This window comes from Erythranthe guttata, chromosome 12 (assembly GCF_056151865.1).
Source record: "Erythranthe guttata isolate IM_541 chromosome 12, IM_541, whole genome shotgun sequence".
Classification (NCBI taxonomy): domain Eukaryota; kingdom Viridiplantae; phylum Streptophyta; class Magnoliopsida; order Lamiales; family Phrymaceae; genus Erythranthe; species Erythranthe guttata.
In genome coordinates this window covers 12,114,104-12,129,214 of record NC_142544.1, presented here as the reverse complement: position 1 = coordinate 12,129,214, position 15,111 = coordinate 12,114,104, and the positions used below count along the sequence as shown (strand labels likewise).

Sequence of the window (15,111 nt, the reverse complement as noted above, 5' to 3'; positions counted from 1 at the left end):
TCAAAGAATATGAAAAAGTCGTATGAAAATGTGGTATGAAAGCCAATATTCTTATAGTGCGATCTGCAATGTTCTGGAAATTTCCTCAAAGAAGACCGCAACATATCTTTAGTAAAAAATAAAAGCAAAGGAAAGAAGGGTGTAAATTTAGATTGGATGGTTAGGAAAATCGAATGTCATAGAATAATTGACACGTGGATAGTTTAAATAAAAATATAATTAGAATTCTAATAATTGGAAGAAAAAAAAACCACAGCAGAACCCATAACCCCTCTAACTCTAATTATAATTAGCGTTGATTTATTAAGAGTTAAGATTTAAGAGTGCCACATGTGACTAATCCGCTCAGAATTTAAATTTAATCTCCAGCAAATAATATATATATATATATACACTTACATGTATGATATTACAAAGAATCTATTCCCAATAAAAGAAACGGAGTATTAATTGATCCTTGCGTGTAGTATTATCAGCATTTCCTTTTAACTTCACTTTTCCTTTTCCTTTCACTTTTTTTTTTACTTTTACTTTTACTTTTTCTTTTCTCTTTAGCTGCATGCGCACATTGATTAATGCCTTTCATAACTTGGTTTTGTAAGATTGTTCCATCGTACATTCAAATTATTTATAAATTTAATTCATCAAACAAATAATTATATTGAATTTGTTATTATGAAATTTCAATATACCATCTCAGATCTCTCCTCTCTCTCTCTCCCACTTTTCTCTCTCCTCTTCCCTCCCCCAACCTAAATCCTTCTTCAAATCCACCATCTCAGCCAACCCTCTCACTCTTAACCCCCTCCGGCGCCGCCGCATCCACACAACATTTTCCGTCGCCGATTTGCGGAATAACTTGCAGGCGCGTGGGTCGGATCTCGTGGTGAGAATCGGGAGGCTCGCGAATTACGGAGGATTTAATTTCTTCTATCATTGTCTTTTCTGTGTTGTTCTTCAATCCCCTCTTCAGCTGCACCGCCGAGAAATTGTCACTGCACCGAGGAACTATTTTCTCAGCACTTGGGACTGCTTCTTCTACACTAGTGTAAGATCCCTGTACCTTATTTTTTCTTTCTTTTTTTTTTTTTTTTTTTTTTATTTAATTATGTAAAGTGAAATTAATTGAGAAGTGGATGAGAAAATGTATAAATATAAAAGTATTATTTGCTGTTTATCATAATTCATGTATAAATTATTATATATTTATGATCAAATTAGCCTGAAAATATCATCTGAAATGTTAATGTATATATATATATATATATATATATATATATACTCGAATATGTTTAAAAATTATTGGATCTTACGTATCATCATTGTATTTGCTAAATTAAGGAGGAATTATCATAAAAATTTAAAAAAAAAAAAAACAACACTAATTTAGCTTATGTGTTACACGAAAGAGAATTATTTTTATTTGAAGTAAAAAAGGAAAAAAATGTAAGGGGAAAAAAAGAAAGAGAAGAAGACAAGCAGTAGGGAGAGAAATAAATTAATATGAAGAAAAAAACAACAATTTCATTCTCCACATACTATGACTCTAAATAAACACCTTTTCCAGTTAAAACTTGTTTAAAATCTAATTCAATTTCTCCACGTGTCCGTTTTTCTAAAAAAAATGGGGTGTCCGTAAATTAAGTCTCATATATAAAATAGAGATTATACTATATGGTGAAATTAGACTAATATATCAATGATTTAAAAAAAATCAAAACTCAGAATCTTAGAAATTAAAAGGAAATATTAAGATGAAATCGAAAATTTACAAACCTTAATTGGTAGTGATGAAATAGATATATAATATAATATCAGTATGATAAATAATAAATACTACTTCAGAAATTGTTTTATGGAATATTTGTAATTATTTTATTTATTAAATCAAATAAAAAAATATATGAATCATTTTATCATTCAGATCTTGATCGATTATTTTTTCAAAATAATCATAAATTAAAATTTTAGTATTCGAAAATGTAAGTTATTTCAAGTTAAAAAAAAAAAAAAAGTATTGAATGAAGATGAACGAGATTGAAAATTTTGTCTTGCTGTACATAGAAAGTTTTCGGAAAGTTATATTTTTTCTTGTGGAATTTGTACCAGAAAATTGATGGAAGGGTGAAATTGGAGAAAACTCAAAATTTGAGGGACTAATTTGAATATGTGACAAAAATTAATGGCATGGGAAGATGAATTTCTCCTTCCTAACACATGTTCATCCTTTAATTTGCAGGTTTCATTTGCTGTAGTGGGTTCAAAAAAATAAGAAATGCGAAAGAAGTCCTTTCCTCAAATTTTGAGTGGGAGAGTTTGATATGATTTCATAAGAGATCATCCCATTAATAATGATTCTCATAATACATCATGGCGATCTCAATCTACGTCGTTTATCGATGTAAGTGAAGTTCGTGGCTGGGACATGGATAATATGGAAACTATTATCGAGAAATTCATGTCTATTGATGGTAGTGAAAGATTAAGCCTCCAAGTTGTGTCACTGATTGGGGTAGGCGGAATTGGAAAGACGACCCTTGCTCAATTAACTTATAACGATGCTCGGGTTCAAGAATACTTCGAATTAAAATTCTGGATATGTGTTTCACATTCCATTGATGCTGCAGAGATTGCCAAAGGGATCTTGAAGGACGCGTGTCCACGAGGGGGGCAATTGGATTCCATGCTAGAATCCCTGAAAGAGATGATTTCAGAAAGAAAGTTTTTCCTAGTGTTGGATAACGTATGGGAGGTAAACCTTTCACAATGGGATACCCTGAAAAACATTCTCAGATTCGGTTGTCATGGTAGTAAAATTCTATTGACAACACGGAATAAAGGGGTCGCAAGAATGCTAGATTGTCTTCAAGAAGATATTCAAGATATAGGAGTGCTCCCGGATGAAGATTGTTGGCAAATATTGAGCAGCATAGCATTTTTTGGAAGGAGGGAACCTGAACGAGCGAAGCTATGGGATACTGGTAAGTGTATTGCAAGTACGTGTGACGGCTTACCACTTGCGGCAAGGGTCTTGGGAATCCTATTGCGTTTTAAAAGTAGCTTGGAGGAGTGGAAGAATGTGATGACTAACGAAATATGGGAATTGCACGACGCAGAAGTTGATCTTTACCCACATTTGTTTTAAGGCTATAACGAATTGTGTCCACCCCTTAGACACTGCTTTTCTTATTGTGGCATCTTTCCCAAGGATTCTTACATTATGGTGGATACTCTAATACAATGTTGGATGGCCTTGGGTTATCTGGGCTCAGACAGAGGTGATGGTAGCATGGAACTTAGAGGGAGAGAGTACTTCAATAGTTTAACAATGCTTTCGTTTTTTCAAGTAGAGGAAGCTGATGGGAAAGTCCATATGGTTGAGCGAGGCAAACTTCCTAGAGGGAAAAAGGAAGACAAATACTTGGTTTCTACGATCTCCACATTCTTCATTTGGATACAACCCAGTCCGAAAGTCGGGAGCCCAAATAGTTCTCAATTACCAACTCATTCAGGTTTGATGCGGCTCAAGAGCATCTAGTACATTTAGGCTCACCGAGGAATATATGTCATCGCTTTGAACGACAAATCCTAGACATTCCAAGACTTTCCAAGTGTACCTTATGTCGGAGCTCCGCTTCCCACACATCCTCAACTTCAGTCCCGATGATTATGAAGTTGTGGTTGAGGATGCGTGGGAAGCGGAGCTCCGACATAAGGTACACTTGGAAAGTCTAGGATTTATCGTTCAAAGCGATGACATATATTCCTCGGTGAGCCTAAATGCAATAGATGCTCTTGAGACGCATCGATACCTGAATGATTTGGTAATTGAGAACTATATGGGCTCCCGACTTTCGGACTGGGTTGTATCCAAATGAAGAATGTGGAGATCGTAGAAACTCAGTACTTATCTTCCTTTTTCCCTCGAGGAAGTTTGCCTCGCTTGGAATGTCTAGGATCGTAGACTTCTTTTGTGTTTTTTTTTTTCTGGATAGTTGAATTGGAATGAAGCTGTTTGATTTTTAGAGTTTGAGTAGTGCAATTTGGATAAATGTTATTGGTATGTAGATTATTATGTTTGCAGCTAGAAGAGGCACTTGTGTCAAAACATTTCAATGGTTTGAAAAGGGTTTTCTTCGCAGTTGATTGATTCCCTATGAAATCCATTTGCTGATATTATTGTTGTTCAAGTTACATCTTTGACAAAGCCCTTTTTTAATTTTTATTTGCAAATAACTCCAAACCCATGGTGCTGAATTCTCTTGATAACAATTAGCTTTTTCTCGATTCACAAAACCAACCACCTAAATTCAGTTACACCATCAAACAATTTACATCCAACCAATAATTAACACCAGTAGCAGAATGTAACTAAAAGAAAAATAATATTTACCATTATAATACAATTCTGAAGTGTTGTTTGTGATATTCAGCCGGATTTAAAAATGGTCATGCGAATATAGATATAGATGCTTAAAAAAGAATTAGTAGATATGAATAAAGCACCATGTTATTTTTATAAGAATAAGAATCCTCCTCTCTATTCAGTTACAGTTACAGTTACAGTTAATAATATACAAGTGGAAGAAATGTGGCACCTAACAATTTCTACAGCCAGTCACTGCTTTTGAAATTGAGACAATTGTGACATACAACATTATCAAAAATGACATCTCTGCATACACTTACCGAGAATTAATTGTGTCACCAAAATTACGAATATATATATCAGCATCCAGGCTCCCGCTTCAGAGGTATCGACCCAAACATCATCGGCTGTTAATCAACATTTTAATTTCGTATTTAGAATTACAGGGACACGTTAATAAATAAAAATACTAACATCTACAGAACAAACTCAATATTCGTGCTCAAATCATCAAACACGGACAACAAATTTCCATCCTAGAAACTAAGTCATATCTAAAGATCATGAAACACACAATCCATTAATTATCCTATAGCCATTTCTAAACTAAGCTCACTTATTGCATATTATTAACTAAAAATCAACATTTCAAACACATCATTTATAGTGGATGGTTAATTCTAAATTAAGATTAATTAACTAGAAACCAGCCACTCATTTGAAACAACAGTTCAAACACACAATCTTTAATCACGGTGCCCAAGTTTAAATCTCCTGAACTACTTTATTTGAAGTTTAATGTGTTCGACTGAATTTAAGAAAATGATTCGAGTTTTAAATTAATAAACTATAATTGCAAAAAACAAAAACACGGTGTTAAATAAAACATCCACCAAATCTGCATTTGATATAAAAAAACTTGCATGAAGTCCCCTTCTATAACTATCGGCGTTAATATTAACGGAAAAGGGGATTTTATGCAAGAAAAAATAAATCACAAGGGGGTTTTATGCAATAACATAAACATGGGAGATTTTGTGCAGGTTTTTCTTAACACAAGGGAGTTTTATGTTGTTTAACCTCTGAGACACATCGGGAACTGAATGGGGATTTCCCCAATCAGCAAACTCAGTTTTGTCAAGGTTAATAGAACGAGATCCTGAAGGGAACTGCATTTACGGGATTTTATATTGTTACAAGAATTTCGTCAAAGAGATTTATTTATGAGAACCAGGAGCATTGGCAGAGCCCATGAAATTTAAGTTGCTGCTAAGTCGCAGTTCGTAAAAAAAGCATCTTGGCTATTTTATTACTATGGTACTTGCTCTAATTTTTCACACGCATACAACAATCACATGTACCAACATGCAAGAAACTAACAAAGCGATATTTTTGTGTATTTCGTTTCATTTTATTTTGGTGAGAGAATGGTGGGAAAATTCTTTTCTAAGAGTAAAAATGAAATAAAAAACTGGATATCAGAAAAGGAGTAATGATTAAAAGGGGATTGGATATGAGAAAGTTTGGATGAAAATAAGAATGAGAAAATATTTGGATGTTTAGCAAGTTGAATGTAAGAATATATTTATAATTTTAATTAATAGTTACTCTGAATTTTGGATTGAAAGTATATTAGAGTGCGTTTGGATGGAAGGATTTGGGGAGGGATTTGATTTGGGGAAGGGATTTGAAATGACTCCAATTTTGGAGTCATTTGAAATCCACCTCAATTGCTCAAAACATAACTAAAAAGGAGGGGTGTGGATTTGAAATCCATCCCCAAATCCCTCAATCCAAACAAGTCCAAGGGATTTGTTATTATGGATTTGAAATCCCTTCCCCAAATCCTTCCATCCAAATGCACCCTTATAGAATGGGAGTATTATCTTTGTATTGCGTGTACCTTTCCTATTTCATTGTAAGAAAGTGATTATATAAGAGTGAGATCAAAATCAATGACGGAATTGAAAGGTTGATGTGGTGAAGATGCAAGGGTACTTAGGAGTGGATATTGGAGATCGTCAAAGATAGAAGAGAGAAATTTTTTCAAGTTTCTGGTGAAAATGGTCAAATGGATGGAAGAATATGAAGTGTGTATCGGCTGTTATGCAGCATATGACCAAAGCGATAAAATTGAGAAGATGAAGGAAATGTGTACAGGAAAACATAATTCATGCATTACAAAGAGACTTGAACATTATTCCATGTAACAAATAAATTCAAGAGAGAGAACAGGCTCTGCTATACCTGAGCTGAATGTGGAAAAATACTACTGGCGAGTTCCTCGTTTAAGAGCACAGGGAGAGGTGGCATTCGGCTCATAATCCCAGGCATGTTTCTCATGCTGCACGCAAAAAAATTAAAGAAGTAAAGCTACACTAAACAACATAAAACGGATTACCAATATCATAGTAAATAGACCATAAGGACGACATACTCATTCAAAATTGCAGTTATATTGTTCCTTGTATGAGAAAAAAGATTGATGTTTTCCTGCAACTGATACATGGATGTAATGGTCAGAACAGCTGAAATATATGAAATATCAAACAGATAAACAGATAAAGAAAAAGAACAAAGAAAAAGAAAAGAAAAAAAAAAAAAAGAGAAGAGGTGCGCATAGTGTGCATTCTCTATTGATAGACCGTAAGAAACACAAATTAAAATGCTTATAACAATTTTATTTTTTTTACTTTGTTGGTCACTATTTTTTGCATTGTAGCAAATATAGTCAGATAGGTAGTGAATCTAGAAACAAGCTACTATGGCATGACATGATAATATAAACATTGGTGGAATATCTGCTCTTTCGGATTTTTGCTTTACTGGCCCCAAATGCACTAAATTATATAGTCAAAATGAAATAGTTCTGCATACTTTAAAGGTGATACGGGACAAAAGTATTAAGTGATTTTCAATTTGCAGTATTTTTTTATCACAAATCTTTAATAATGATTTCAATTGTTATTTCAGTTATATATATTGGTTCTGTAGTAGATTAAAATTTGGTTGGGATTGATTAATTAGTGTTTTACTAGTTGAATCCTTTTCCTAATAGAAGTAGCTACAAATTACAAAACAGTTGTGATGTTGCACATGATAATCTGCAACATGCTCGAGATCATTACTAAGACCAACTCCAATGGGAGTATCAAATGGATTATCAAATCCATAAACCACCTTTTTGATATTCCAAAATCAAAATTTTCCACTCCAATGGGAGTATCAAAATGAGTAAGTATTTTAATATTCTACCTCTTTGAATGTAAAAATACATCCCGGAAATTGAGTTATCAAAAAAATAACTACCTAAACATCCAATCAAAAAATGACACGTGGCAATTACAAATAAAACCACTAAAAAACTTCCAATTGATTATTGATTTAGATAACCATGGTTGGAGTAAATAAGTTGTAAATAGATATTAAAATATTATCTTAATTATCAAATGAGTATTTGATAATCCAATTTTGATGTTTAGCATTGGAGTTGCTCTAAGTAAGCATTTCTAATTATTATTTCAACTATTAATTTTTTTATAATGTAATCTGAATTAGAATATACACTATTTTTATATATTCAAATGTTCAGGAAATCGTAATTGATTTTCGAGAAATTTCAGGATATCTTCTGATGGAAAATCTGCAAATTTAAAGTAAAAATTGGATCTTGCACCATTCTTTACTTTCTGAAAACCAGGTTAATCAAATTCTTCCATGATTACAGCCTCAGCCTTTGACATGCATAGCTATAGATATGGTTAATTAGTTGATAAGTTTCTTCTCATTGAGTCACAAATACTCAACGAGTTCATTTTGATTATATCTATGATGCAATTAGATTCATTATCCACACGCGACATTCATCCCATGTATTCAGATTAATCTTTATAAGATATACTTATACATCCGACACTTCAATTTGCATGAAATATTATATCCGACACTTTAAACTTTCAAGCAATTTGTCAGTAACTAATCGTTTTGATGACTAACGGACCTATAAGTCAAACTTCAAAAAAGCCCAACCTTGGTTGAAAACAACATACGCATGAGGCAGTATAATAAGCCCACTGCCAAGCTGAAGAAATTAAATGCTTATGACTACACTAGTCATATCAACGTCATGGAGTATAAGTGTATAACAATACTAAAACTTGATCATAAACAAACATATCTAGAAGCATAGTTTCACGAATATAGGATCTTTATACTGAAGTAAACATGGACAGGTTTTTGCATGTTTTGTTCACAATTTATAATCATTATTTTTTTATTACGTTCTCTATATAAGAAACCGCGGAGCCAACTCAACTCCTAGAAAATAATTAACAGCTCAAAGAGAATGATATTCAGCGACTTATTGGCATCTTGGTGAATTATAACAGGAAGACTATTAAAGGAATTCAAGAAATTTGGTTGGTTTTGGATAGGTTTCTTGAAGAAAATGTCAATAACAAATTTCCGGAGAATAAAAGGAAGATACTTTCAAGACCTGGTCGTTTCAGACAAACTGAGGTGATAAAGAAGAAAGAACAAGGCATTGAATCTAAAATCCTATGGCAACGGGATCATGCTTCGTTGCTTACGTGTCACAAATAAAGAAAAGAATCGGTGTTTTTTTAGGACGCATGATGAAATGAAAATGATATTATTAAATCCAAAAACAATTTCCATATTCCTGCAGAGACATGGCAGAGTGAAGAGATATTTATGTTCACCTCCCCTCAACCATAAAGATAAAGATGTTTTTTAAATTTTACATACCAAGATTGTTAGCATATCTTGTTTCGGTTCAAAATCTCAAAAAAAAGCTAATGCACTAAGAAATTTTCTATCTTTTTTACTGCGTTAACAGACAAGCATAGTACGTCTTTTTCCTTTTAGTTTTTACTACTAGTTTGAGATTTGCTATTAGAGAATGGAGAAAAAAAATGTAGTGAGAGAAAAAACAGATAAATCCTACAATATTTATGAATCATCTTAAAGACAGAAAGTTATGTTCCACGAACATGGGAACGCAAAATCAACGAATTGTGTGGAGTGGACATGGGGAAACGGTATATCCCAAAAGAAAAGACACGGGACGGGGTACCATATAAATATTATAAATAGGGGAGCATAAATAAATTGCAAAAACATATATGTTTTATTTATTGATAAATTATATTTTGTCATATATTTTCGTATAAAGTTATCCAAATAATTATTACTAAAAGAAACAATACTCTACTACTTTTTTAGTATTCATCTTTCTTAATCCAGTGTAAGAGTCCAGGGGAGGTACAATGATATTTCCGAATTTCCGTTAGTTTTTTTCTCAAAAGTCCTATTATTGCATGAGGTATTTGTAGTATTGAAACATAAGGGTACTTTCAGGGTTTAACGACAACCTTAGGGAAAAGTTCTTACGTTTAGGTTTTCAAGTAAAACTTCCTTCAATTAGATTTACAAAATACGAGATACAAGAAACAATCTAGGCTTAGGGTTCAGGTCTTACCTTGAGAGTCGAAAGATTTGCAGATATTTGACCAAAAGCTTGGTTATTTTCTTCTAAAAGATGTCTGGTTGTGCAGCTTGGCACTGAAACGTATAAACCAAATTAGTTCACTAGATAATTCATCGATTCAAGTTCACAGACATGAGCACATTTTGTGAATCGAAAAAACACAATAAGTAATAAATAGTATATTGAGTAAGAAGGGTAAGGATGAAATAAAAGGGGATCGAAAAGACATCATCCAATGTATCTTCAAGATTAACAGCCTCCTAATTACCTTGCCCCATTCAACAGATAAACTAAGGTTATGTCACTAATTGGTAGTACCTTGTGCCTATGACCTAATTAGTCATGGGATTGAGTCATCCCGAATTGGGGTACCAGTGACAACACTTTTGTGAAGGGCGAGAAAGGAAAAAAACTAATTCAGTATGTTCGATTAAGAAATGGCTTATAGTGCCCAGTCGAACTATAACCCAGTGCCACTCACAGTAGCCTCACATAAGATAGAAATTGTTACAGCATCAGAAATCAGCAGAGTGGGATCAATTATAAAGGAGGCACTGCATTCCTTTTCGTCTGGCAGCATACTCTGATTTGTACATACTCGATACCTATATGAAGGAGGAAAATTCATCCTCACTCTATCCATCCATTGTGTAGCATAACATAAAAAACAAATGGGAGAGAATGGTTATAGGATCACTTCCACTAGAAGTAGAAAAAACAAATCTAACTTGCACAATAAGGAATGGTCATTCCCATTAAGGACTCCCTACAATGGAAATTATAACATACTTCTTCAGTATTGCCCTCGTTTACATGATCTACATCTTTTGGTATCCATATATGTGTGTGTGTGTGCATTTATTTATAGTTATCACATACCGTGATATGTATAATCTAATACTGAACATCTAATATTTCATTTGTATTCGTTTAATGCTATTTTATGTATTATATGCAGATAATATACGAGCAAAGTAAAAGTTATATTTAGTAGCATTTCCTATGATACTATTCAAGTGTATTACATTTTTTACGTTTCAAGAACCAAGATGGCACCCCTTTCTCCATCTTAATTCTGAATCTTCACTATCTGAATTCTGATGGTAAGACACAAAAGTAAGCAGCAGATGCTTGAACTAGCCCTAGGAATCGAACCCTAACTGCTAAATTCATAGAAAACTATAGGTACAAATATTCAGTGAACTACTTCCAATCAGGATCTCTATATCACATGTTTTGATCTCCTGAATAGGTAAAGTTCTGAAAGACCCTCAAGTGCTGCAGACCGAGCAAGCTTGTAAAAATAAAACTTGATGCCATTTCACAAAACTGTCTAAAACCACTACCCAAATTGGTAACAAATAGTTGCACATGCAACTTTTGGACCTCATAAGCTCGTAGTCGTTTCATGACAAAACCAATATAAAACTAAAGTTTGGCCGTCGGCGCCTCAGGGTTAACGAAGTTCATTTCATAATAAGTAATAAATTATCTATGATAAAAATAACGTAACAAGATTCAGTAGGTAAAAAATGCAGTTCACATATTATGAGAAAAACTTTGGTAGTGTTGCACTTTTAAAAGAGCTACATTAAGAGAAACCTTCAGGCAAACAGACACTTCATTGAGTTATTAAATATTTAGGTCCAAGCAAAAACAAGTGACAAGTAAATTCAACAGTGGTTATCCTTTATTTCCATTAACTCAGTATACGTACAAGTAAGTTTAATATAACAAAGGAGAAAAGGAGAACCATCCATTGTGTAAAAGAACACTATACAGAAAGAGCGTCATAACCAAATTTCCAAAAGAGTTGGTACACACCAATAGCAATACCTGAATATGCGTAATCATTCTGATGATGGTTCGTAGTTACAGAATATGGAGGCACGTTGACCGATGAAGCTGAGCAAATATTATTCTTCAAAGAGGACTCCATGAATTTATCCTGAGAAAAGGTGACACCTTTAAGAATGCTAGTTCATTTTTTTCTCGACACTTGCAATAGTAAACACAAAGAGTTCATAGAAAATTATAGATCAGAAGAAAAAGAGCAAGAAATCGGCAGCCACAATCAATCAGTTAAGAGAGACTTAGTACTGCCCTTTTTGCGTGAGAAATATATATGCCTTAGAAGAATGCAATATTATGAGGCTTGAAACATGGTACCACAACCAACGAACGAATTAGAAGGTACATTTATGAAATTCAGAACTTGGTTTTTCAAGCATATATGTTCGCCATAATGTGCAAAACCAAGAACAAGTTTTCTTTCATCTTCCGACTTCATATGATGCACTATTCACAAAGATTAATTATCTTACTACGATAGGCCTACAAACTAGATGGTTCTTATTACGATAAGCCTACAAACTAGATGGTTCTTATTTCATTGTGGGGTGATAGAGACAGAAAGAAGACTTCAACCTGACCTAATAGCAGTGGAATTGGTTTTCAATTAATTAGAACCCAATTGTTGATTATCTTCAAATTCAAAAATATTTCATGAAAACAACATACGGAGATCAACTACTTTACAATACATGGAAAAAGAAAAAAAGAAAAAAAAAAAAGGGTAAATTACACACACCCCCTGAGGTAAGCTTAAATAACTGTAAGGTCCCTGTGGTATCGATAATTACACTTAGCCCCCTGAAACGTAGTCAGAAACTCTAATGGGACAATGAATTGGATACGTTATTCCGATAGGGTTCTAACGGACTATTGGTTTCAGAAAGTGGTGAAGACAACAAAGAGCTATGGGGTAACATGGCTCCCCGAACATTCCCGAACATTTCTTAAATCACCCATAGCTCTTTCTTGTCTCCACCACTTTCTGAAACCAATAGTCCGTTAGAACCCTATCGGAATAACGTATCCAATTCATTATCCCATTAGAGTTTCCGACTACGTTTCAGGGGGCTGAGTGTAATTATCGATACCACAGGGACCTTACAGTTATTTAAGCTTACCACAGGGGGGTGTGTGTAATTTACCCAAAAAAAAAAAAGCACCTTCCGATCCTTCACTTTCTTCCCCAAACTCTGATCCTCCTGTTTCCTTCGCTTTCTCTATCATTAAACAATTTTTTCTATTTAGGCAGAATTACTCAAAACAATGTGGCATTATACTCAGGAACAAGGAAAAGATATACAAACTTAAATCAAAATTATAGCGCATTGTTTTGATAATAACTAGGATTAGTTGCAATCTGTAAGAGAATTATAACTTACCGCCATCCATCTGCATCGAAGAGCAACATCACGCACAGTTTTATCGTGGAGTGATGCAGCAATCTTGATGTACCGCATAATTTTTGGTTCATTGGCATATCTACAAATTAAAGAAATTAATCAGATGAAATCATGGTTTGTTTCCTTAGAAACTAAAAGAAGACAAATGAAGAAACAAAATGTCAGAAACAGATTAATTTGAAGTAGAATGGCAGCAGGACTAATCAAACTTTCAAGTTTCGAGAAATATCAAAGTGTTTGCATACTAAGATATTTTCTAAGCCAATACTGTTTCAGTAAATCAACTTTGGAAATATGGAAAGATCCCCACAATTGAAAAAAAAAAAAAAAATCAAGTACCCACTGATTTGCCCTGATAAGGAAGAAAGTACCTACTTGGCCAGTGCTTCCTCCAACTTAAACTGTTCTTCAACGGACCATTCAACAGCCAAACCGGTATCGTGCTTCAATCCAGGAACCGAATCCAATAGAAGCGTGGAGGGAGAACCCATAGAATTACTCTGCGCAGCAGACGATGAGAAAATCTGAATTCCACCATCATTCAGGTTTCCCCCGGGGCTATTATAGTAATTACCCATCGGAATCAGTTCGTACCCTCCCGAGCCGCCGCTGCTGCTGTTGCTCATCGCACCGCCGCCGCCGCTGTAAAGCATACCCTGCTGCAGATGCTGATTTTGATTTTGATGAAAGCCGGCGTTGAACTCGCCCGCCATAAAGGATTTTGGGGGAAATTGATTCAATTGCGGAATAAAGGATTAAACTCGCGTTCAATTTTGCGAAGAACATCTGCCACCAGGTAGATAGATGGTTGGGGTTTCCTTAACTGTCACATTACTAATCTCTGCGATTCCAACTCCAAATCCACCACCAACACAAGGTAATTCCAATTTTCTCTCTCTAAGTGTGTGTGTGTGTGTGTTAGTGTGTGTGAGAGAGAGAGAGGATATGGAAAATGTTTTATTTATTATTATATTTTCAGGAAGAGGATATGGACAATAGCAAGAGTGGAGCAAGGAGAAGAAGAGATGCTGTGCTGCTGCTGTTCATTAACTTTACAAGTGGGAGATATATATATATATATATATATATATATATATATATATATATATATATATATATATATATATATATATATATATATATATATATATATATATATATATATATATATATATATATATAGTATTCATATTCATTCTTCTTCTATTAACAAAGAAAAGAAAAGAAAGATTGAGATATTTATCTTTTCTTTTCTTTTTTCTGTCGAACTTTTTAGTGCAGCTACTGTTTGTGTTTTGAAATGTTGTCCGCATATGAAATTAATGCTCGCTGGCGCATTAATTTTTCAAACATAACATCAAAATCTTTTAACTCTTTCTACTCAACATCATCATCTCTTGATCGTTATTGCACGTACAACTATATATCCAAACTAAAATTTCAATATTTACTTATTACATTTACATTACAATATTTATATAAATCTTAAAATAAATAAATAAATTGCTTGTGCATTTCGGGGTTATTGGAAATGCTTGATTTTATTTCTGCTGTGCAATTGACATATGTTTCATGTTTTTAGTAAGTTTGCGGTCCATTTCATTTTTTGGTAAGCTTGTTGAACACCACAGTTTTGTACATGTCTACGATAATTTTATATGAAAAAATATGAAATAAAAAGAAATTGAAAAAAATTAAATGGTAGATTAAGGAAAAATGTTGATTTCAGAAGTATTATAATTGTTTTCGGAAATATTGTAGTTATTTTCGAAAATATTGTAGTTAATTCTGTAAAATAAATTGATTTTTAGTTTTTTAATCTTTTTTACTTTTTAATTTTTTAATTTTTTTTGTAAATAAACGGAAAACAAAATTTAAAAAAAAAAAGAAAAAGGAACTAAAATAGTGAGTAATGAATACTGAATAGATGGAGGGTAAATTTGGGAATAAATAAAGGAGTGGGTCTACCACAAATAAAT

At 33.4% G+C, this 15,111-nt stretch overlaps 1 protein-coding gene and 1 non-coding gene across 2 annotated transcripts; one reads left to right on the top strand and one right to left on the bottom strand.

Annotated features, from left to right (window-relative positions):
* The first annotated feature begins 607 nt into the window (after nt 1–607).
* Nucleotides 608–3,221, top strand: LOC105962321 (uncharacterized). Its single transcript, XR_016034653.1, has 3 exons — nt 608–849; nt 974–1,048; nt 2,240–3,221. It is a non-coding gene; the product is annotated as an uncharacterized LOC105962321 (transcript).
* A 1,273-nt stretch (nt 3,222–4,494) lies between these two features.
* Nucleotides 4,495–14,201, bottom strand: LOC105962323 (uncharacterized). The gene is made up of 8 exons (XM_088826265.1): nt 13,508–14,201; nt 13,112–13,211; nt 12,893–12,949; nt 11,715–11,826; nt 9,870–9,952; nt 6,807–6,868; nt 6,617–6,713; nt 4,495–4,776 (listed from the first exon to the last, which is right to left on the bottom strand). Exons 1-8 carry the CDS (start codon nt 13,843–13,845, stop codon nt 4,729–4,731), a joined length of 897 nt encoding a protein of 298 aa, XP_088682391.1. The 5' UTR covers nt 13,846–14,201; the 3' UTR covers nt 4,495–4,728.
* Nucleotides 14,202–15,111: the final 910 nt, after the last annotated feature.